The sequence below is a fragment of the Mustela putorius genome, unplaced genomic scaffold (assembly GCF_011764305.1).
Source record: "Mustela putorius furo isolate JIRA1106 unplaced genomic scaffold, ASM1176430v1.1 tig00000228_pilon_pilon_pilon, whole genome shotgun sequence".
Classification (NCBI taxonomy): Eukaryota; Metazoa; Chordata; class Mammalia; order Carnivora; family Mustelidae; genus Mustela; species Mustela putorius.
In genome coordinates, this window is record NW_025421322.1 from 12,825,216 (window position 1) to 12,850,723 (window position 25,508).

Genomic DNA, 25,508 nt, shown 5'->3' on the forward strand with positions numbered 1-25,508 from the left:
GTGAATACTTATCTTCACATACAAGGTTATCTGTTGAATGATGCTAGGCAATTTAGAGGAAGTCCCAGCTGACCTCTCCAAAGATGGGAACAGTGGTGACATTGATAGAGAGTTACGTAGGTAACTAATAGCTTTTCATCGCCTGTATCAGCTGGTCAAGGAAGGCCTTATCCTTGATAGGCAGTTGGATGATCGAGCTTGTTGGAGGACCAGAATCAATGTAACCAATAACAGTTTCCTGAAATTATGTTTTATTTCCCAAGTTATAAGTGGAGCCACTATTGAAGGAACTGGAGAGAAACTTCCATCCCTGACACATTTAACCACTCTGATAAAAATACGTGATACATCTAAGTCTGCCTGTCATTTTCTTGTACATATGAAAGTATTTACACTCCACATGTCTTCTATGTTTTATGCCAGGAAGTTTGCATTACAATGTAAATATAATTTTGTTTTAAGCTCCTTGAGGATAAGGAGTAGTATCTTTTTCAATAAATATTTACTTACAAAACTGAATGAGTTAGTCATGAATGCGGACAATTCTGTATCTTTCATGTAGATATCCTACATAATTCATTTTATTTTAACAAACCACTATGAAACTTTAATATTTAAAATCAGAGATACTATAAAAAGTAAAATAAAATAAAATCAGGAATACTACAATATAAATCATTTAGTAAGCTGGTGTTTTATATAGTGTTGAAATGTTATTCATTGGAGACAATTTCATACTTTCCAGATATTACCTTGAAATCTTGCTGCAAGAGTATAGACTGAGTGCCTTCATTGATGTTGGCCTGTACCAGTATAAAAATGTCTATACGGAGCAACAGACAGAAGACGCAGTGAATGAAGAACAAGTTATCAGATTCCAGTCGACAATGGTCCAGGAAGTACAGGTTTGCCGTGATGATAGGTGTGCTTCGTGGAAAGTAAATGTTCAAAGATAGAAATTCTATTTGCTTATTAATTTTACTCAGAAATATACTATTTGGGGACAAGGCAGTCATGGAAGATTATTGACTTTGTGGGTTGGAGAATCTGTATTAAAATTCAAGAGGCTGTTATTGGATTAAGAGTGAACTGTAAAATATTTTATCATTTACAGTAAAATAGAGCAATCCAGAGGCATTGAGTAGTTGACTCTCATGCTTTTACAATATATTTTTCTATGCAGTAAAGATATGTTTTTTAACTTGGAAAATAGGTTATAACACTGGAAAACTGGGAAACATCTAGTGCAACCAATGAAGTTCAAAAGATCACAGTGACCAGTCCATGTGTGGAAGAGAATTCATGTTCACGCTATCAGTATAGATTAATCTATAACATGGAAAAAACCGGTAAGCTGTATATAACAAAGGAGATTTTCTTTCTCTTAATTTATAAGTGAAAGTATAAAAATTGGCTCTAGTCAAATTCTACTGTCTGGAAAATATTATTTTAATAGTATGCTAGACAAAGAAGCTAAAAATATATTGTGAAGAAAAACCTTTAGACTGGGATTTTAAAAAATGGCATCAGTAAAAACAACTTCCTGGTATATGATCTCATTTTCTTTTATAAGGATCTTCATGAATGTATATCTAAGTGCACATACGGAATTTATATATCTCTGACTCACAGGTGTAAGCTAATAAGAATTAAATTCACCATTACAGAGAATTAAACATTTCTTTCAGTTTCTCGTTAAGGGATAAAGCTATGAGACAGTAATTTATCTGTTAACAAAGACATTGTATCTCTGTATTATATAATAATAAACCAAAAAGTATAATTTTTGCTATTTCTGTTAATTGTTTCAATATGTAAATATCAATAGGTGCTTACTGTTTTCCAAACACAGTACTTAATCACTATGGGAATTAAAAAAAAAAACAACAACCCATGATCCTCCCTTAAAGAGATCACAATCCAATTAAGTAGTTATTATTATTGAACTTGAATTATTTCAAAACAATTTCATTAAGTGATAACATATGATACAGACTATGGGAACCTTAAAAATTTTAAATATAAAATATCAGTGTTGGCTATGGCAGTGCAAAAGGATTTTAACTTTTTTTTTAATTAAAACCTCTAATCATTTGACTTTTTTTTTTTTTTTAATCCAAAGTCTTGCTACCTGGTGATGCTTCTGACTTCTTATTGCAATCAGCTTTAAATGAACTCTGGTCTATAAAACCGGATACAGTTCAAGTAGTAAGAACACAAAACGCCCAAAGCTATGTTTACATGGTAACTTTTATATCAACTCGAGGTAAGAATGTATATCATTTTGTACTTCTGTTAGGTTTTTTCTAAGAAACAAATTTGTATCCTGTACAACTCCACAAAAAAGGCAAAACTCGGGGCACCTGGGTGGCTCAGTGGGTTAGACCGCTGCCTTCGGCTCAGGTCATGATCTCAGGGTCCTGGGATCGAGTCCCGCATCGGACTCTCTGCTCAGCAGGGAGCCTGCTTCCCTCTCTCTCTCTCTTGCCTGCCTCTCTGTCTACTTGTGATCTCTGTCAAATAAATAAATAAAATCTTAAAAAACAAAAAAAGGCAAAACTCCATAAAATGACAGAAGAAAAGCAGTGGAGTCAGAGCCTTGATTAATTTTAGGAGAAATAAAAATCAAATGGTTAATTTCTTGTATTATAATTAAAATTTTAGTTGTATTTTAAGTATTGTACATCTCCAGTGCATGGGAAATATACTATGTATACTACAGATACATTATCTGCATAATAGCCTTCTGTAATTTAGCAAAAGTTAGTGAAGATATGAATACTGGAAATAAAGTTTAAGTAGTCAGTATTTCTCAAGAGACACTAGTCTGACCAGATCTTGCCTGATGAAAAGATTATGGTCACATCCACATGGGAAGCTGCATATGCCAGCTTCTTCTTAAAGACTGATGGAGCTCCTTAGTATTAAAATCCCCAAGGGTCCTTACAGTGAGAAAACAAACATACAAATGCAAAACTGAAAGAAAACATTTGACCTGTGTTTAATATAGTACTGTCCAAAATTATTTGACTTCTCTCCTTTCCAAATAACAACTATTAACTTCCTGTTAATGTTTTGTATTTTCAAGTCTTAAAGCCAAATTTAGCAAACAAGTTTAGTATTTGGGCTATCTAGCTCAAAAGTAGGTCCCTGACTATGTATTCTTTCTTTCTTTCTTTTTTTCTACTTTTCTTTGGGAAATCATTATTATCTAACTCATAAAAGTAAAATGTTACTTCATTGTTTATGTTTCATTTTATACAATTGTTGATTTGATTGTTGAGTGGAGAGCAAAGAATTTTATTTAACATGAACTGAAGTTCTAAAGATTTCCCAAGGGTTAGGTTGTCGAAATACTGCATAAATAAAGATATGATTATCCTTGTTCTCCCAGAAACATATCTACAATTAAGAGAGAAAGTTTAAGGCTTCAGCAGCACTTTAAGAAATATAGTACTAAAATCGTAACCGGGCAAATTCTAGGATATTATCCAACAGAGAAGGTCCGTGGGATTCCACTAGCAAATCATCTTCCCGAAGCAGAGATACATCTGAGGACAAGCCCTTATTTCTCTCAGAGTGAGATTGTGTAAACAGGACTCAAAGACATGGGGCTATTTCCTGGAATACAGTTTTGTGCTGTATTTGTGTTCAAAGAAAATAGCAATATCCCAGCCTAGCCCTTTATTCTATAATAATGGTGCTAGAACAAAACTAAAAGAATTTTTGGACTATCCCACTGCCTGCCCATTGATCTTTACCTCATGGTCCCAATACCACCTTCTGTTTATCTCATAATCCTTTCTTTGAAGCCATGGAAACAGAACCCAAAATGAATAGCACTTTATTTGCTGTTTTGCTCTTTCTGCTACTGTTAAATCTGCTCAAATTCCAGGATCCATGTCTTCCCATTCATCCTTTTTTTGGTGATAATACAACTAAATAAAACTAATTTTGTTTACTTTGAATGTCTATTATGGATATGTTGGTATTTTATTAATTAACACCTTCCAATTCTGTTTGGTACTTCATTGCAGGAGATTTTGATATGCTTGGTTATGAAACATTTGAAGGGGACAATGTCACACTAAATATTACAGAACAGATCAAAGGAAAACCCAGTCTGGACACATTCACACTGAACTGGGATGGGGTCACTTCCAAGCCTCTGACCCCATGGTCGTCACAAGCTGAAGTATGCTCTTTGTTAACAATTTCACAAGTAGCTATTTATTTTTTTTTAATTAAATTTATTTATTTTCAGCATAACAGTAGTAGAAAGCTATTTAAACATCACCTTTCTATTAAAAAAAAAAACCTCCCACACTTTAAGGAGTGGTAATGTGCTCTTTTACTTGGCATGGTGGGTTGGAGCCAACACATAGAGAACAGAGAAGGGAGGAAACATCACAGAGACAGAGGGGTTAGAGGGGAGTTCTTAGAACTATGTCAACAGCTGTTCCTGTAGAAAGAATAGTTCCTAGGGAATTACTGGATTTTGACAACTACCTGCACTATGAGTTTAAGTTAATGTTTGTTTGATGATTAAAGATCTTATATTATCTCCTTAATTCTAAACATTGTATCTGTGCTTTGCCAGAGAAGTAGATGTGGAAATTATAGAACTTGTGAATGTGGACCAATTCTTGAAGAATCCAAAATAATTTATTTTTTTAAAATAAGCATAAATACATTTTAGAGTATCAATTTCTTCTTTTGAAAAACAGAATGCATTATTCTTTCCAGTTAATTTTGAGTTAATTGAGAAAACTATTCATTTGGAACGTTGTTTAATTGGGTGCTAATTCATTTAGGTTCGCCTCATTGCCTTCTTTTTTTTTTTTTTTACATTAAAAGTATTTTTTTAATTCAAATTCCAGTTACTTAAAATACAGTCTAATATTAATTTCAGCTGTACAATATAGTGATTCAACACTCCCATACAATACCCAGTGCTCATCACAATAAATGCAATCCTTTGCCTTCTTTAAAAAAAACTGCTAAACAAACATGTCTACCTGATGTAACAACTGTGTAAGCTAATATTACCCAACTGGATGTAACTATTGTCATTCTAAGATAGAACTCTTGCAAAACTGAAAGAAAGCATTTGACCTGTGTTTAATATAGTACTGTCCAAAATTATTTGACTTCTCTCCTTTCCAAATAACAACTATTAACTTCCTGTTAATAGTTGGACACTAAAATTATGACAAATAAACTTAAAAATATTTAGGAAATGGTCTCATAATGATGGCTAAAGTATGGGAATTACATTATGCAAATGTCCTAATATAACTAATGAGTGAAATTAGTGGTAGAATTATGAATGTTGTAACCCTTCACGAAAAATAAGTCTCTAAAGTGCATGCTGTTAATTTAGTTTCAGGCAGCCGTGGAAGAAATGGTTACCGCCAAGTGTCCACCGCAAATTGCAAATTTTGAAGAAGGATTTGATGTGAAATACTTTAGAGATTATGAGACTGATTTTAACCTGGTATGGAATGTTAAATGAACTGTGAAACTGGCCCAATAAGAATTCATATAAATGCTTGTAATTTTGTGATTTTCTTTGTACTAACACTAATTCCTATTGTCAATTTGCAAAAATAATTTTGTTATACATTTATTGATAAGGTCTGTTTTAGCATCTCCCTGCATCATAATGTGATTCATTTGTGAAAGCAGCATTTCCACTGCATGTGAATTTTCTTGATCAAGGAAAAGTAAGCAAGATGGACAAATGTAAGACATATAGGATATTTTATTTTTTTTCTTTGCTTGCAGAGTATATCCTGTTTCCTCATTGACTTCAGAGAGTACAATTTGTAGTAAGGCATTATATAATAAAATGCTTCCCTTGAAATTTGAAGATTAAACAAAAAAAACTGGCACACAGTCAGGTTTTTTTTTTTTTTTTGTGGAAGGAATTTTTTTGTGGAAGGAATGAATAAATATCCTTAAGAGTTCATGATATAAGGAGAAAGATAAGATTTAAGAAATAGTCAAATACAGGTACTAAGGATTATATGATTATGGAGCCAAAGGAGTGATAGAAGATCAGAGCTTTAGAATTTCAAAGAAGAGTGAGAATGTTTCAAGTTAAAGTGAGGTGGGAAACAATGGATCCAAGTTGGAACTTGAATAACTTAAGTGGAGATGAGCAGGAATAAAGCAGGACCATAAAGCATGTTTTCATTCGAAATATTCTTGTTTCTGTAGGAACATGTTAACAGAGGGAAGAAGACAGCTGAAACTGATGCGTACTGTGGTCGTTATGCCCTAAAAAACCCAGCTGTTCTTTTTGACTCAGCAGATGTTAAACCAAACAGATTACCATATGGAGACATTTTATTATTTCCTTATAATCAGGTAAACCCAACAAAATGGTATGCTAATTTAATCTGTAAAATACTTTGGTAATAAAATGTCATGAAATTCTAAGACAGGGAAAAGTGCTTGTCATGTGAAATCATGTCACTTTGGACAGGTATTGTGGTTCACATTCTGGTGCTTGTGATTTCCTCTTCTGGTGTTTCTCAAAAAAAGAAATTAAAAAAATATATAGTATCACCCACATGTGTTCTGCTTTATCTTATAATTTAAGAGAAAATTATTTGCACACAAACTTAAATACAAAATCCATTAAAAATATATTACCTCTTCAATACTCTTCCGTTTGTTAGGAAGAAACAAAAATGGATAGCCATCATGGAGTGATCTTGGGTATCCAATCAAGGAAAAGCATGAGCAGAGAGGGTAGTTTTAGGATAGGTATTTAAGACTAGCAATCATAGTCTTGTTTACCCTTTTTCTTGTTTTAAAATTCTCAGATCGTGATGCATGTTCCCCAGTTCTAAGTTCTAAATATATTTGGTATGCTTAAGATGTTGTAGACCATTGAAATTGGTATTTAATTACTATTTTACAGTGACATTCCTCTCCTCCTCTAAATGCTCAGCTACCATTCATACCCCAATTAATCTCCTTGAGTGTTTATCTTCTCTTGGTGGGAGATGGGCTTTTAAATTCATTGCAGAGTTCACTTAGAGATGGATTTAAATTTTACATTGCTCCCTGACTATAGGGAGTAGATTATTTCCATTTTTTAAGGAAACCATAGCTAAGAAAACATTAAAGAATTTATCATTAATTGTAAGGTCACTTTAACTCCACTTCCTCTTCTAGAAAATCTTCCCCAATTCTTCTGTACCTAATCAGCTGAAATTAATTATTCTTTCTCTGAATAATTTTAATTCAATAAATTCAAATTCAAATTCAATAATTTGAAACATTTTGTACAGAAAATTCTCAATATTTATTTACTGCATTAGGTTGAATTAATTTGAATTGGTATAAAACAACCTAAAGGTAAGATATTATTATTGACTTCTTTTTTAATTTTCTATGTAGTTATGTTTGGCATACAAAGGATTCCTGGCAAATTATATTGCTCTGAAATTCCAATACAAAGACAGAAGCAAGGTTACTAGAAGCAATGATATACAATTTACATATAACTTTGCTAATGGAAACAAGTAAGTTAATGCTGTGAATTTAAAACTTAAGTTATATATGTGTATATATACATATACTTAAATTTAAGTTCTACTATAGTATATAAACTGAATGTAAACAACCCCACTTTTTGTCTTTTTTTGACTTTTTGAAAAATCATGTGCACCATAGATCTGACTGAAATTTTCCTGTCTTCTATATAAGCATCCTAACAGAAATATTTGTGCCAAAAATAAATCTATAGATTGTGAAAATAAAAATGGGTCTAGCATTATCACCCGTAACTATTTAAAAGACAAAACAGTGGTAAATTTTATAATTTAAACCATGTATTACTAAATTTAGTAATGTTCCTACTTACTGAAAGAAGGTAGAAAGAGACTTCCTTATTACAATATTGTCATTAGACTTTGATCACTCAAAAAAAGGTGCTTTTCAAGTGTGAGTGGAGAAAATAAAATATTTCAATGAATATTCTAAACTTAAGGGAGAAAAGAGACTTTTTTTTTTAAGATTTTATTTATTTATTCGACAGAGAGAGATTACAAGTAGGCAGAGAGGCAGGCAGAGAGAGAGGAGGAAGCAGGCTCCCCGCTGAGCAGAGAGCCTGATGCGGGACTTGATCCCAGGACCCTGGGATCATGACCTGAGCCGAAGGCAGCGGCTTAACCCACTGAGCCACCCAGGCGCCCCAGAAAAGAGGCTTTTTAATGCTTGGTTTTTCAATAGTTAGATTCACAGAAATGCAAGTAGAAACTATAAGGGGAGAAACTAAATAAGCCCAGAGAAAGCTATTCAATGATTGTAATTTCCATACTGGCAAGCAAAATTTAGTTCTGCATAATTATGTTGTGATTTTAAAAAAAATATTTTATTTATTTATTTGAGAGAGAGTGAGAGAGAGCATGAGAGGGGAAGAGGTCAGAGGGAGAAGCAGACTCCCCATGGAGCTGGGAGCCTGATGCGGGACTTAATCCCTGAACTCCAGGATCATGACCTGAGCCTAAGGCAGTTGCTTAACCAACTGAGCCACCCAGGCGCCCCATGCTTTGATTTTTATTAATGGTTATATCTTCTGAAATTTACAGCATCCACTTTTGCATTTCCACATACAAGACACAAAAATTTCACATATAGTAAAAGTGGTAATGTGGACACATTCACACATATATATATTTTTTTATTTTAAGAAGTATTTCCAGGTACATATTGCTCTAACCATTTCCTGCATACCCGAATTGAACAGTAGGATCACAATTTGAGTTTTTATGAGCACCACCTGCATGCATTTCACTCCTCCACCGTAATAGGATCTGGTAACGTTTTACAGACCTTGGTTCTTCCTTGTTAGTCAAACCATCACTTAGCCATATTGCTAAATAGGTCTTTCCTTTTAACTCATCATGTATCTGCTGTGAGGTAATTTGAAGATGCACTACATTTGATAGAACCGATGGGCTTCCTTTACCCTAAAAGCTATGAGATCTTTAAGCAATAATTTCACTATTTTTAAAGGAGTAGGGTTCACTGGTTAAAACTGTTGCCAGTCAAGGCAAAGTAAACTCTCCTGCTCCTATTGGGTATTTCTAGATCTGCTTTTTTTTTTTTTTAACCAGCAAATGGCCAATTTTATTTCAACTATGATTTTTATATTCCCCTTCCCCTAATGGACTATGTTGAAGCAAACTTCAGATAGCCCATTATTTTATGTTAGAGTTGAGTGTGCACTGTAAAAAAAAAATGAGGACTATTTTAGCATCATTACGTTCCCCGTAAAACAACAATTCTTAATATTACTAAATGTCAACTCAGTATCCTGATTTCCCTGATTATCTCAGAAATGTCTGTTTACAGTTGGTATTATTTGATCTAGATCTGCTTTTATTTAGGTCAGGCCACCTAGATCAGATAGATGTTTTTGCATTAGATTATTTTCAGGCAATATTAGTGTTAGAGGTGCCATTTCCTCCCAAGAATCATTCTATAACCTTCCAAAAGCAGTGATGTTTGTAACTGTAAATCAAATTTCAAAATCTGAAAAGTCACATCTGATTTTCTTTTAGGAGAAAACATGATTATCTATCCACAAAGGCCATGTGCTGTTCACTTAAGGTCACCTCCTCTTTGGAAGGTGGGCTTCTGATTAGAAGATTTATTTATTTTATTATTATTATTATTATTTTAACATATAATGTATTATTTGGCCCAGGGGTACAGTTCTGTCAATCATCAGGCTTACAGATTTCACAGCACTCACCATAGCACAAACACTTCACTTAAGTTTTGATACTTCTGTATCAAATATATGTATTTGATGTATTTTGATACCATTTGTAGTCTCCTTTTGTCTGGCATAAGGTCCTGTTCGGTAAATCAAATTTTCTATGTAATAGTTTTTTAAACTGCAGAATTATATAATTAGAGTAGAATTCTACTGAGACCCTAAGTACATTTTTTCATATTTATTTAAAGAGCACTTCAATACTGCAGTTTTATGTATAATTTCCTAATAATGATACACCAGTTTAAGCTAAGCTTGGATTCACTGAGTGGATCCTATCATGAGTTTATAAACCATGAAGGAAATTAGAATAGAAGGTGCCCAAGCAAACTAGTCAGTTAGTAAGTGCAGTAGTAGTTGATATAAAGATTATTTTAAATTGTATTTCGTTATTTCCATGGCAATATTTATCTCTTTGTGGCAAACTCTCATAGCTGAATTGCTTAATTATAATTTATGGAATTCCAATGCAGTTAAAATGTAGTGCAAAATCTGAGTTTAAATTACACATTTAAGAGGCATTGTATGATAAATCATGTAGCTCTTCGTTGTCACTTAGAACAATAGACAGTGTAACTGCAGTGAGCTCTTTTAGAAGTAATAACAAGATCCAGTTTTGCATCTTAGTACTGACCTGAATTTACTCTTCTATCCCTCACATATTTTACTGAAATAGTTTACTTCATTCTTGTGTCTTGTTTTTACTTACATGTTCTACACCAAGGTGCATACTCCTTAGTTTCCTTACCTATTGCGACAGAATATTTCATGTCCCTATGGCTACTGCCAAGGCTACAAATAGAAGAAAACCTGTACTTGTATGCAACATTAAATCTTTTACTTAATGCAATGTTAAATTTTGCATGCAAAATTAAATCTTAAACATTAAATTTAAGTTTCTGTCTGCTGTTCCTTGTTATGGCTGCTTTTCTGTACTAATGAAGTATGCTTGATGGTCTTGTGGGGAAAAACACTTTCACTCCTTGAAATTTGAATGCTTTTTATAGTGGACTGGTTTACATTAAACATTACAACTGATCTATCCACCTAATTAACCAAAAATATTTCAGCTGGACCTATACTTGCATAGACCTTTTGGACCTCATACAAACCAAATACATTGGGACAAATTTTTCTCTTCAGAGGATTGGTTTACAGAAAGCATCAGAAACACAGTCCTTCTATGTAGATGCAGTATATGTTGGACAGACTTCTACTGTCTCGGCGTGGGATGGTATGTTGTATCATTTCATATCTAGTTAAGCCTTCTAAATCTCTTGTATTAAAATCTCACCATGGGAATTATTTATATTCTTTAATTTAAATAGAAACATTGATCTCTAAATATTCATAACTCATTCTTTTTTCTCAATGTTATTATTTAAATCATGTTATTTTTTATTCTAAGGATAAATGTACCCTCAATTTAAACGTTGTCATGATAGCGAGAATTGGTCTTAATAGTCCTGGATTCTGTTTACAGATATACAAACGAGACAAACAGCTTCTTTTTACTTTGTTTGATTTTTGAGACACTAACTCTGAAGATATCTGTTCCTAAAAGTCAGCTATTGACTCTGACATCTGTTTGGTAAAATTTGGCCGAATATTTCCAGGGACTTAATGGTGATAATTAATAATACTTAAATGAAAACTTTATTTCTGGTAGTCTAAGCATTGTTTTTTAGTCATGTCATTAGACCCACGTATATGAGCTGTGATAATAAAATAATTAAAATTAAACTGTGACCTTTCAAAAAAGTCAACCTAATTCACCTTAAAAGGGACTACTACCATTTTTCAGAAGAATTTTGGAATCCTTTCCTTTGGAACTATTTTCAAGTGCAAGGCCATGAGTCAACTGGTAACAACTTAAATGTAACTATTTTATTTTTATTTATTTATTTGACACAGAGAGAGACACAGCAAGAGAGGGAATACAAGCAGGGGAGTGGAAGAGGGAGAAGCAGGCTTCCTGCTGAACAAGGAGCCCGATGTGGGGCTCAATCCCAGGACACTGGGGTCATGACCTGAGCCGAAAGCAGACACTTAATCACTGAGCCACCTAGGTGCCCCTAAATGTGACTATTTTAGAGTCCCTTTTTTTGAATCTGCTTTCACCAGGCCTACATGATGATTGGTGGAGCCCATATATAAGATAGCTCACTTGTGTCCAGATAAATGTAATTCATTAAATAACATGCCTTTAGCACCTATCATGTGGCAGGCACTGTGCTAGGTACTAAATAAATTGCTGTGAACAAGACTATCCTCCTGGTCCTGTCCTCATAGAGCACACATCCCAGTGAGCGCCACTTTCAGGGAACCCAGAGCAGAGGAGAACTAACAGGTCCACAGTAGGCTACATGGATAGCAGGGTTTTTAAATATTTTCTTTTATCTGATGAGGCTTATATGTTGACTGATTTTAGAGCTTTATATTCTAGAAATAAAAGTTTACCAAGCTCCAACAACTACTTGCCTTAAGATCTTTCTAAAATTTTATTTTACACAGCTTATTCCATGACATGGATGTAATTTGAGCAAATCCCATGCAATTTTATTTCCCATTTATTCTATGTTCTTTAGAAATGCCAAAGAGAAGACTTCCAGCATTAGCAAATAAAGGGATATTTTTAAAGAGCTTTCAGGTGAATCACACCAAAACTAATGGATCAAGTATGACCAACCAATATTCTATCACCATGACTTCATATAATTGCAGTTATAATATACCCATGATGGCTGTGAGCTTTGGGCAGGTAAGCCTAGAATTTTACAAGTTACTGTTTTCAATTCATGGGAGATTAGCTTTGGTCTAGCAAACTTTCTTTTTTATTTTTACAAATGGCTGACATACAGATGAAATATCTTTTAATAGGACAAGATAACTGTGCTAAAGATAAATGAAGAGTTAGAACTTGAGCATGAAAATTCATGTTCATTAAAAAAATCTTCAAAAGGGGCGCCTGGGTGGCTCAGTGAGTTAAGCCTCTGTCTTCAGCTCGGGTGGTGATCCCAGGGTCCTGGGATCGAGCCCCAAGTTGGGCTTTCTGCTCAGCAGGGAGCCTGATTCCCTTCCTCTCTCTCTGTCTGCCTCTCTGCCTGCTTGTGATCTCTCTCTCTGTCAAATAAATAAATAAATCTTTAAGGAAAAAAAAATCTTCAAGAGATATATCTATGGGGAAAAAAAACAAAGAGAAATATTTCTCAAACAGTCAGATTTAAGTAGAATTTTCACTGTTGACTTGAAAGGAAAAGTTGCAGGCTCTTTCAGTAAATGTTCTAAACAGAGATTGTTGAAAGAAAATTTGAGATTCTGCAATATTTTTAAAAATTGTTTCTGTTATTGGGCTGCCTGGATGGCTCAGTTGGTTAGGCATCCAACTCTTGATTTTGGCTCAGGTCATGATCTCAAGGTTGCGAGATCAGGTGCCATGTTGAGCTTTGCACTGGGTGTGGAGCTGCACAAGATTCTCTTTCTCCCTCTCTCTCTCTGCCTCTACCATCCCACCCGCTGTCACACACATGTGTTCTCTCTCTTCAAAAAAAAAAAAAGATAAAATAATAAATGAATAGTTTCTGTTCTAAACACCATTTTTTGTTTATATCAAAATGGATACAGGGAAGAAAAAGATAGTTTTTTAAAATTCCAAAAGGATCTGAACAATTTTTTGTACTGTTTCAGTTATTTATAATAAGATCAGTATTAAATACTACAAGGATTTGTATTTTATTTTTATGTTTTTAAAGATTTTATGTATTTATTTTAGAAATAGAGAGAGAGAGTATGTGTGTGTGTGCAGGCACAGGGAGGAGAAGAGGGAGAGGGACAAGGAAACTCTGACTCTCCTCTGAGCACAGAACCTGACAGTGGGGTTTGATCCCATGACCTTAAGATCATGACCTGAGCCAAAATCAAGAGTTGGACACTTAACCTCCTGAGCCACCCAGGAGCTCCCTATAAGTATTTTTAAATTTAATGTCCCATAAAAATATACAATGGATTAATATAATTTTCTATAATGAGCCAAAAAATATATAATAAGTTCAGGATTAGGGTTAAATAATAATTAAACATTATTAGAGTCTCAAAGAGTGTTTTGCTTAATCACACTCTGATTCTGTGATTAAAAATACTGAAAAACTGTAAGTACTCCACAAAAATTGCTTTATCCCATGCTGGTGCAATGTTTCAATCTTAGTATCTTCAAGATGAATGTCGTGTAAGTATTTTTCAGTCTTTTACTCTTAGCTCTGTGACAAAATGTAGTAACTAACTTAGGGGATTGTATTGTCAAAGCATCTGTGTCATCAGCTCCCAGTTTTCAAGATTGCTCATTAAATTTGGTAATTGTATGCTCTAGCTTTGGTTTTTTACTCAAGGGCAATTAAAGAATATGGGACATATGTTTGTGACCTTTAAAAAAAATTCAAATGAAAGATACATGCAGTAATGTGCACATATGTTAAATGTCCAGATCTATGAATTTTTTTTTTTTTTTAAGATTTCATTTACTTACTTGACAGAGAGAGAGAGAGATCACAAGTAGGCAGAGAGAGAGGGAGAAGCAGGCTCCCTGCCAAGCAGAGAGCATGATGCGGAGCTCAATCCCAGGACCCTGAGATCATGACCTGAGCCGAAGGCAGAGGCCCAACCCACTGAGCCACCCAGGCGCCCCTCTATGAATTGTTTTTAAAAATGGTAACTTTGAGGAAATTGTAGATTCATATGCAGTTGTTAAAAAATAGTAAAAAAAAAAAATTCCTTTTACTTTTTACCCATTTGTCCCCAACAGTAACATCTCGTATAACCATAACATAATAGCACAACCAGGAAATTGATATTGATACAAACTACCAATCAGATTTTACCTGTCCTACATGCATTCATTTGGGTGTATGTATATATTGTATATATATGTGTAGTTCTGTACAGTTTCTTTTTTAAAGATTTTATTTATTTATTTGGCAGAGAGGGAGACACAGCGAAAGAGGGAACACAAGCAGGGAGAGTGGGGGAGAGAGAAGCAGGCTTCCTGCTGAGGAGGGAACCTGATGCAGGACTTGATTCCAGGACCCTGGGATCATGACCTGAGCCGAAGGCAGATGCTTAGCAACTGAGCCACCCAGGTGCCTCTAGTTCTGTACAGTTTTATCACATGTGTACATTCATCTGTTGACCACAAGGATTCCTTGTGCTACCCTTTTATAACCACGGTCAGCTTCCTCCCTCCTGTTCCCCCTTAACTGGCAAACCTGCATCACTACAATCTTGTCGTTTCAACAATGTTATATAAAATGGAATCAGCTCTTACATAATCATACCAGTATACAGCCTTTTGAGATTGGCGCTTTTACTCAGCATATTTCCTTTGAGATTCCTCCAAGTTCTTGTGTGTGTATGGATAATTTGTTCATTTTGATTACTGAGTTGTAGTAAATGGTATGGATGTACCACAGTTGGTTTAGCTACTTACTCATCAAAGGACATTTGAGTTGTTTCCAGGTTTTGGCTACTATGAATAAAGCTGCTGTGAATGTTTATCTGTAGGTCTTCCCGTATGACATAAAATTTTCCTTTTTCCAGATTAATTGCCAATTGGTGCAATTATGGGGTCATGTGGTAAGGACATGTTTAGTTTTGTAAGAAACTACCATATTCTTTTACAAAGTGCCTGTACCCTTTTACATTCCCACCAATGTTTGAGTGATCAGTTTCTGCACAAACTTGTCAGCATTGACATGATCACTACTTTTTTAATGTTAGCCATTCTGATGGTAGGTACTGGAGCTCATTTTGGTGTTAATTTGCCTTCCCCAACGGCTAATGATGTTGAACACCCATATATTCTCTTCTGCGAAATGTTTCTTCATGTCTTTTGCACATTTTCTAGTTGGGTTATTTACCTATTGTTTTTAAAGCTCCTTTATATTCCAGATATAAGCCCTTCCTCAGATACGTGGCTTTGCAAATATTTTCTCTAAATGTGTACCTTGCTTTTCCATCTTCTTTATAAGGTCTTTCACAGAATGAAAGTTTTTAATTTTGGTAACAGCCATTTTATCAATTTTTCCTTCTATGAATGATGCTTTTTGATTTCGAGTTTAAGAACTTTACACTTAGCCTGAAGTCTTAAATATTTTTCTATTTTTTTCTGAAAGTTTTATAGCTGTGCATTTTGTATTTAAGGTCATGATCCATTCTGAGTTAACTTTTGTACAAGATGTGAAGCTTTAGGTTGATGTTCTTTCTCCATTGAATTATTTGTGCACCTTCGTCAAGAGTCATTTGGGCATATTTGTGGAGGCATATTTCTGTATTCTCTATTCTGTTCCATTGCTCTGTGTGTGGATTCATCGATCAGTCTCTCCCTTGTCGCTGTATAGTAGGACAGTGTTGGATAGAGTGATTCCTCCTACTTTATTCTTGTGAAAAATTGAGCTATACTAGGTGCTGTGTCTTCTCATGTAAATTTTGGAACATACTTGTGTATGTCTACAAAAATCTTGCTGTCATTTTGATAAGAATTGCATTAAACTGATACATCATTTTGGAGAGAATTGACACTTTTATTGGGCTTGTAATTCACAAACAGGGTATGTCTCCATTTATTTAGATCTTCTTTACTCTCTTTCAGCAGCATATGTAGGTCCTCTTTGATGACTTCCATCAACATTTTGCAATTTTCAGGTCAGATTCAGTACCTGTTTTGCTAGATTTGTATGTATTTCATTTTCTTTGAAGCAACTGTAAACAGTCTGTATTGTTAATTTTGGTTTCTACATGCTAGCTTTTGTATATAGGAATGTGACTGGTTTTTGTGTTGACCTTATATCCTGCAGCCTTGCTGAATCCCATGAATTTTTACAAAGTAAATGCGCTCATGTAACCACTACTCAGGTCAAGATAAAGAAAATCGTTAGGTCCCTAAGAGCCTTCCTTGTGCCTTCCCCTAGTCATTAAATTATTCCATCTCTACCCCTGGATAATCCCTGTCTTGACTTCTACCACCAATAAATAGTTTTACTTGTTTTAAATCTTCATATCAATAAATTGTTATTTAATTTAATAATTATTAAACAATTTAAATTATTTAATTTTAAGCAATATGTGCTTTTTTGCATCTAGCTCCTTTTATTTGCTGTTGTGAGATTTATGTGTTGCACGTAGCTGTAATTCATTCTTTGTCATTGCTTTACCATATTCCATGGTGTGAATATACCACAATCTAACCATCCTATCAATGGGCTTTTGCCTTATTTCCAGTTTGGCACTATTAGGAATAAAGCTGTGATGAACATTCTTGCATAGGTCTTCCGGCAATTATGTTTACTCCCTTCAGCGGGCAACGAGGCTTACAGTTTTAAATTTTGCAAGATTCACAGATGACTGGGAGGGATCAGAAGCAGGAGACTATCATTTTCACTGTTACAGTCTACGAATCTAATGTTACAATCTAGTTATAATCTATGAATTTTTATAGCACTGTTGCTTTTGTCAATTGATTGGCACTCAGCGTTAGGCTTTTCCTGAGTGTGGAACAGTTCTCTCTGCTGATTATATACTATCATATATTGTTAGTTTTATAGTCCCCATATGTTATTTCTCCAAAAAGAATTTTACTTCTTTGATAGCTAAGACTGGATCCCGTGTTTCCCTGCATCCCCACGGTGATTAGCATTGTGCCTGGAATGGAATGCCTGTTCAATAAATATTTGTTCATTGAGTGATGGAGGGTACACTGTGAATTAATGAGGTATTGCTGTGGTTCCAGCTGATTGCTGCCTAGATGACTGAGTTGACTTTGGCCTCATTACTGCAGCTATACAGGGATGGCCCGTGTTGATTTATGTGACTCTCCTTAATGTTCGGAAGAGTCCTGCATACCTGAGGCTCATTTATGTCATGTCCCAGGATTGTACGATAGTGAAATAGAAATCATGTTAGCCGTTCTTATGTTTAATCATTTTATCAATATTTATTTTGGAAATTAGAGAATCACAAATGAGACAGAGAATGAATCCATTTACAGAGGAAATAATTGGCCAGGGGAGTCAAAAATCCGCATTCAAAGAATTCAAGCCGCGTCCCCACCTCTAAGGGGCAGTTTTGACATTCAAGCTTATGGACACATCCTCAAAGGTATAAGACAAAAGTTCAGAATATTGATGTATATATATATGTATCAGTTGGACAGTGCCAGTCTACACAACCATAATAAACATTTTGGTGTATTTCTTTCTAGTATGGTTTCTCTACATAATTGATATAGTTGAGATAATGTTAGTGATGTAAAGATAAATTATCCAGAACAAACTGTATTTTCACTTTTTCTTTATCGCCTCTCCAGATATAACAGGTTATATTTCCAAAAGTTTGTTTTTCTTTTATATCACTTGACTTATAGGTTATCTATAAAGTTAATATTAAAAATGAAAATATTTGAGCCTAAGTTATAATCTGAGGTATACTACTTATGTAACTTTTGCTTCCAAGAAATACAGAAATTCTTGGCGTAAATAAGATACAAATTTTATTTTTACTATATTGGAGGAGGACAGCTGGCTTATAAGTGATAACATACAGTACGCATTTCCTGTATTTTAGGAGTGAAATTTATTTGTGAATTTTTGACTCCTCCCATTTCCTGTCCTTCTCTGTGAGCAGGCCTTCCTGCCACGGTGTCAGCAACGGATTTACAATTTGCGCTCCAGAGTGTGGAAGAAGTGGGTCGCGTCTCAGTGACACGCGAGGGAAACTGCGCTGGATACTCGTGGAACATCAAGTGGAGAAGCGCATGTGGAAAGCAGAATCTTCTACAGGTTCCCTCAGCTGGCTTGGTTTTCATTCTCTTCTGCGTGTTGCTTGCTCATTTGCAGCCTGCCTCATTTTTTTTTCACCTTGCCCCATTTTTATGATATTTGAGACAATGTTTTAAAAAAATGCAAACTGTAGACTAAACATTAAAAAAAGGAAATTTGAGGAGAAGATTGTTCTTAATGAAGTTGACAAGATGTTCTCTTTCATGGAGAATTGCTCTTGGTACTTTATTTGCTGTCCCCTCTGGAAAGAATCCAGGAATATGTGTTAGAAGACCCTTGGCAAGAGCAGGAGGAGGTCAGGGAGCACTATTCTCAAAACTAAATCTGTGTATACTTTATGGGGGCACCAAGTATATCACCCTTGCTCCCTATAATTCTACCACCATCCCCTAGAGCTGTATGCTGGGGACTAGCATATTTTCAATTTATTTATTTTCAGAAAAACAGTATTCATTATTTTTTCACCACACCCAGTGCTCCATGCAATCCGTGCCCTCTATAATACCCACCACCTGGTACCCCAACCTCCCACACCCCTGCCACTTCAAACCCCTCAGCTTGTTTTTCAGAGTCCATAGTCTCTTATGATTCACCTCCCCTTCCATTTTACCCCAACTCCCTTCTCCTCTTTCTTGGCTTTTATTCACTTTCAACCTTGCTTAATTTTAAAGAAAAATTTAGTGGACTCATTTTATGATAGCCTTTCTAGTAAAATAATTTTGTGTAACAATAGATTAATGATTCCAATATTATTGGAGAAAAGGATAATATGACAGTTATGAAGATAAAAGAAGGTGGCTTGTTCAGACAACGCATACTTGGAGACCTACTTCGTATACCCAGCCAACAACCACAGGTATTTCTGAAACTTTCTTCATGACATTTAATACAATTTTAAATGTGTAACTACTTTGTAAGACATTAAAGACTAGATAAACAGCAGGGATGGGGTCTTTATTGTCACATGAATTTTTGTGTCAATGGTTGATCAACTCAATAATACTATTTTATGACTCTTGGGGAAATTATCTTCTTTATGATAAAAGAGTGGATTTTTAAGCTTAACTGCTTCCTGTTAGAATTTGAAAGTATAGTCTTTTATTTAATCTTTACATTTATTCTGTGAAGTGATTATTAATATTCTTTAATGATGAGAAAATTACCAGATAAGGAGTTTAGATGACTTTCTCAAGAGCAACCTTTATTTTCCTTCATAGCACCACTCACCCCTAGGTCATAATATGAATTTGATTTTTTTAAAAAGTGTATAGTCTTGGGATACCTGGGTGGCTCAGTCAGTTGAGTGTCTGACTTTGGTTCAGGTGATGATCTCGGAGTCCCGGGATCAAGCCCTGCATTGGACCCCCTGCTCAGCGGGGAGGCTGCTGGTTCCTCCCCCTCTGCCCCACTCGTTTCTCTCTCATGCACTTTCTCTCAAATACATAAATATAATCTTTACAAAAAACTGTCTGGTCTTGTGCAACTATTTCTCTCCCACTAGAAGATAAATTGAGTGACATCAGGGATGTCATTGGTTGTTTTTAATGTTGTATTACTGTATTTTAACATTTACAACTGTGCTTTTGCATAGTAGGCACATTTGCTGAATGAATAATGGTCAAAGCAGAAAAAGTATAAATGAATAGACTAATTTTTGTAAACAAACATGCAAACAAACAAAATTTCATCATTTGTTTAAATCTTATGCATATTCTCCTTAGCCATGCTACCCCTGTTCTCCGTCTGTGTTTCTTTATTTGAAGGTTGAAGTCTATGTCAATGGAATTCCAGCTAAATGTTCGGGTGACTGTGGGTTTACATGGGATCCCATGGCCACACCATTAGTCCGAGCCATAAACCCATCTCAAGGTAATCTGCTTTTTAATGTAGAGTAGTGGGGTGGAAGACAACTAGCAAAAATGTAAACCACTAATGACTTTTTTTAACATACTAGTTTCACCAACTCTGGCAAGCAAACATTTATACACAGTTAAAAAAAAAAAAAACAACTATCAGATCAAAAAACTGTTAAAAGAGCACTTATTGCTTATTTTTGTTAAAAAAAAAAAATCACATTTGAAGTTGAACTCCCCAGTCTTCTACTTTTGTCATTTCACCATGTTAGATTCAGTCTCTAAAATTTCACTCTGATGAGCATTTTTGTGAAACTCTGCTCGCTGGGGTATTAACAGGAATCTTTCATTATATGAGACAACTTCTAGGAGATTTAGTACTAAAACACTGGTAATGAGACAGCTGCTGTTTAGTAAAAGAAAATAATTAGGTCCTAGGCTTGAGAACTGGAGAGAAAAATTATTGCCAAGAACTCAGTCTCGGGTGACACATTGTACCATATCTTCATAATATGTTATTACTTTAAAACACATGATTACACTTTGTGTCTGAATGTCCAAGTACTGAAATAAATAACAGGACTAAGGATTGTTAGGAGTAGTCTTTTGTTTTGTTTCAGTCAGAAAGATAAACTCAGATGCTATCATCACAGATTTAATCTTGGTGACTAGTAGGAAAATTCATCTGCTAATTAAATATCGGGGAAAAAAGGGAAATTTTAAAAACACATCTTTGTGTTGAATGAATATGTTCTTTAGACTTTTTTACAATAATGATATTACTTTGGGACAGTTCATGTCACAGGGGTCAAAACCATCAAGAATAAGAATTTGATTGGGACGCCTGGATGGCTCAGTTGGTTAAGCAGCTGCCTTTGGTTCAGGTCATGATCCCAGCATCCTGGGATTGAGTCCCACATCGGGCTCCTTGCTCAGCAGGGAGCCTGCTTCTTCCTCTGCCTCTGCCTGCCATTCTATCTGCTCGCTCTCTTTCCCTCTCTCTCTCTGATAAATTTAAAAAAAAAAAAAAACTTAAAAAAAAAAGAATAAGAATTTGATTAACTTTCATTTGGTTGTGGTCCTTTGATATTTTTACATCTGTCCTTGTATCTTATAATGAATTTCCATTTTTATATGAACTTCCTGAAAAAATTGTTTCTTACTATAAATAATTAGCAATCTGAATTGCCTTTTGCCTTATTTTGATAAATTTAAAAATAATGGAAATATAAGTATAAATAATGCAATAAAAACACCTATAGTCTCTTCATTGAAAATTAGCTCAGTTAACATTTTGTCATATTTACTACCAGTCATTAATTTAAGAAAGGAAATATTATAGGAATAGCTAATGTCCTCTTGAGACACAATCGCTGGTTCTAGTGCCTACAGATCTCCCCAGAGGCTGTCACAATAATTAATTTTGTATGTATTCTTCCATGCCATTTTTGCCTTTTGTATATCAGATGCACATATGGTGATTTTGCCAGTTTTTTTAAACTTATGAAAAAGATGTTGAAATGTAAATATCAGAGCTATTACACTGTAAATATCTTTTGCATATGATTTTTGTCATTCCGCATTCATTTTGAGAAATATTTATATGGTTTTATGCATGTCCAATTCATCATCTTAAAATACTTCATGAACATACCAATTTATTTTTGTCTCTATTGAGAGACATTTAGATTGTGTCCAATTTTTTGCTTTTACACATGACTGTTTTGAGGTTTGCTGCGTGAATCTCCTGTTGTATACATGCTGGAGCTGCTTTAGGGTATATGCCCAGAGAGAGAATTGCTGGATAATAAACAAATTAGTGTGTATTCAGTGTTTTAGGTGACCAAATTGCTCCCCAGAGTGCCTATACTTGCCATAGGCATGAGAGTGCTATATTCCCCACATCCTTTGTTGAAACTTAGAATCATCAGCTTCCTAATTTTGGCCAATTTGTTGGGTGAAGAGGTTCTCTCATCATCATCTTAATTTTTCTGTTCTCTGATGAATTATGCATGTGACCATCTTCTCATATGTTTCTCAGATATTTGGGTCATTTCTTCTGCAAATGGCTTGTTAACATCTTCTGTCCACTTACCAGATTGTCTTTTTTCTGTTGACTTATAGCTGGGTATTATATATTATGTTGACCAATCGTATGCACAGGTATGAACCTGAACTTTGTTTATCTTATAGGTATCTTGCTTATGGAGCCTTTTTAGTCATTGATTTATTCCAATTTATTATATTTTCCTCTATGATTAACCATGACTTTTTAATCTCATGTAAGAGACCCATCTATGCATTAAAGTTAAGAGGTTCACATTTTCTTCTAAAATTCTAGAGTATTGCATTTTTCATTCTTAGCTATTTAAATCCATGTGGAATCCATATTGTATGTGATGTCATATAGGTAGGGTGACTATACCATTTACCAATCAAATCTGGACGTTAGAGTGAATGGAAAAACAGTAAGTACAAGATGCTGAGACGGGGGTGTACCCTGGTCGTATCTCAGGCACTTTAGCATATGTGTTACCCAAGACAGAAAGTGCCACAACACATATGGTGCAGTTCATCCTTTTCTCATGATTTTGGGATAGCTCTTCTGTCATATAGAGATGACTGTTTGTCATCATAGTAGTTTTCCTTTCCTTATGCCATTCCATACTTTAGTAGATAATTCTTTTGCTAATCTCTATTAACCTAGATTTAAAACATGAAGCAGGGACGCCTGGGTGGCTCAGTTGGTTAAGCAGCTGCCTTTGGCTCAGGTCATGATCCCAGCGTCCTGGGATCAAGTCCCACATCGGGCTCCTTGCTTGACAGGGAGCCTGCTTCTCCCTCTGCCTCTGCCTGCCATTCCTGTCTGCCTGTGCTCACTCTCTCTCTGACTCTCTCTGATAAATAAATAAAATCTTTAAAAAAAAAAAAAAAGAAGAAGAAGAAGAAGCAATGTAGAGGAATTCAATGGGAAAAAATTTACCATTGAGAAATATGTGTTTTTCCCCACTGCTTTCTTATAAGCTTATTGTTTATCGCCTTTAGAAGTTGGGCTTTTCTCTGCAAAGCATTTGATTTCATAACAACAAATTCTGTGGGTTTTGTTGTTGTTGTTGTTGTTGTTGTTTTAATACTGCTGTTTAAAATCATCATTTTCAGGGTCCTATGAAGAAAGCACAGTTCTAACCATATCAGGCTCTGGATTTTCTCCCAATTCAGCTATATCAGTCTCAGTCGGACCAATGGCTTGCTCGCTTCTCTCTGTGGTTGGTAGGTCCTTTGTAAAATTGTTATTATTAGATCTAATTGTTTTTCTCTAAGAGAAAAGAGGCTCAAAGAGCAGTATTATAATAATACTTCTCCTATGGAGTACGCTATGGGGGCATGAAACTGACAAACTTCTGTGGATGAATGCACTATCTTTTTAATCTTTGGTTATAACCACAAGCTCTTTCAGTGCTATACAATGTCTTTATCCCATAACAGCTAATTTTTGTTCTTTTCCCCTCATAGAGTGATTGTATAAAAGCTTTCCTTCTTTGGTTTGTCTTTAGGACACAAAAATAAGACGCTACCATGCTGCTGTTCCGTGGTTCCTTCTGCCCATGCTTTGACAGTGTCACTTTAGTAAAGCATCAAAAGGACATGGCTATCTTCCCTGACTACTAGTCCAACAAAATCTCTATCCATTAACCCAGAATTTCAAGATTATTCACTTTTTCAAGAGTTGAAAAACATGTGATGTTTTTCACATGTTTATTTATTTCCCTAAAAATTATCTTTCACAATCCTTGGTATTTTCCTTAACTTTAATAGGTTGGAATTACATAAGCAATGCACCTTCCATATAATTAAGTTGTTTTTAATTCAGATCCTCTGTGTATTCTTGAGATCTAAGTCAATAGTGCACCTGTAATATAAATGTACATATACTGTTCTAAATAAAGTGTGAAGGTTTTCATTTAGTTTTTCATCACCTTTCTTGATGAAACCTGGTATTTTTGCCACAGTGGGAAACAGGAGCAAATTGTTCTTTTTTTTTCTAACCATGTCTGATTCATAACATCAGGTAACTTGTAAAGACTTTTGCCCAATTAATGTATGAGTAGTTTTCCTTAGATACATTTCTTGGGGTATAAAAATGAAGGCCAATATTTATATTTGCAAATATAGAATTTCAGTAATTTTATCTTACAAACATATTTAACCATGTTTTTCTTTTTTGTCACAAGAAAATGAGATCCAATGCCAGATTCTGAATGGAAGTGCTGGCCATTTCCCAGTTGCTGTATCTGTAGCTGATGCTGGACTAGCACGGAATGTAGAGGGTGAGGAATTCTACTTCACTTACCAGAATCGGATCTCATACATCTGGCCCACTTCTGGCAGCCTGGCAGGTAATAGTTAATTGTTCGAAACCAAGAAAATTGCATACATTCCTGTCATTTCATTGTACTGTTTCTAGAACAGGGTGGAAGGAGTGGAACCCCAAGCTCCCTCACATAGAACAAAAGAGGCTCCCCTTTTGGAAGGCACAGTGCTTAAATGGCTGACTAATTCTTTTGTTTCTTTTGAAGCACAAGTCAGGGTGACTGGTTGTACTTACATCTTAGGTTATTGAATTAATATCATCAATTATTACATGTTTCTATAACAAGCTCATCAATTATGTCAGGATAAGATTTATTAGTTATTATTCTGCTTACCAGCTGCTCCATTTGTAACCACAGTCTCCGTGGAGCTACTTGACCCAGAAAAAGTTCCAGGAACAAATCAGGGAAAAGAAGGCTGATGCAGAAGATGGAAAGAAAATAACACATTTTTCCTGTCCTGCTTACTTCTTTTCCCTTTGTTAGACCATGCTTAGTTTTGGATTTTTGCTTTGGTCTTGATCTTTTCAGTGTGTTTTGTGTTTTTATTTTACTTTATTTTTGTTTTGTTGGGATTTTTTCTTTGTTCCTTTTACTTACAGATATTAAAATTTGAGATTTGGGAAGAGTCTTAATTCACTTTCATTCCCACCCACAGAAT

The 25,508-nt window shown here is 34.8% G+C and overlaps 1 protein-coding gene across 1 annotated transcript in view; it reads left to right on the top strand.

The window, feature by feature from the left end:
• Positions 1-25,508, top strand: part of PKHD1L1 (PKHD1 like 1) — a 156,303-nt gene that overhangs the window by 34,666 nt on the left and 96,129 nt on the right. Inside the window, exons 15-29 of the mRNA XM_045078054.1 lie at positions 746-905; positions 1,214-1,349; positions 2,123-2,266; positions 4,038-4,195; positions 5,384-5,497; positions 6,223-6,372; positions 7,414-7,538; positions 10,870-11,033; positions 12,388-12,560; positions 17,797-17,944; positions 18,470-18,624; positions 19,358-19,480; positions 20,388-20,493; positions 23,637-23,747; positions 24,710-24,874. Coding sequence (XP_044933989.1) covers positions 746-905; positions 1,214-1,349; positions 2,123-2,266; positions 4,038-4,195; positions 5,384-5,497; positions 6,223-6,372; positions 7,414-7,538; positions 10,870-11,033; positions 12,388-12,560; positions 17,797-17,944; positions 18,470-18,624; positions 19,358-19,480; positions 20,388-20,493; positions 23,637-23,747; positions 24,710-24,874 — 2,132 coding nt within the window. The remainder of the gene's footprint in view (positions 1-745; positions 906-1,213; positions 1,350-2,122; positions 2,267-4,037; positions 4,196-5,383; positions 5,498-6,222; positions 6,373-7,413; positions 7,539-10,869; positions 11,034-12,387; positions 12,561-17,796; positions 17,945-18,469; positions 18,625-19,357; positions 19,481-20,387; positions 20,494-23,636; positions 23,748-24,709; positions 24,875-25,508) is intronic.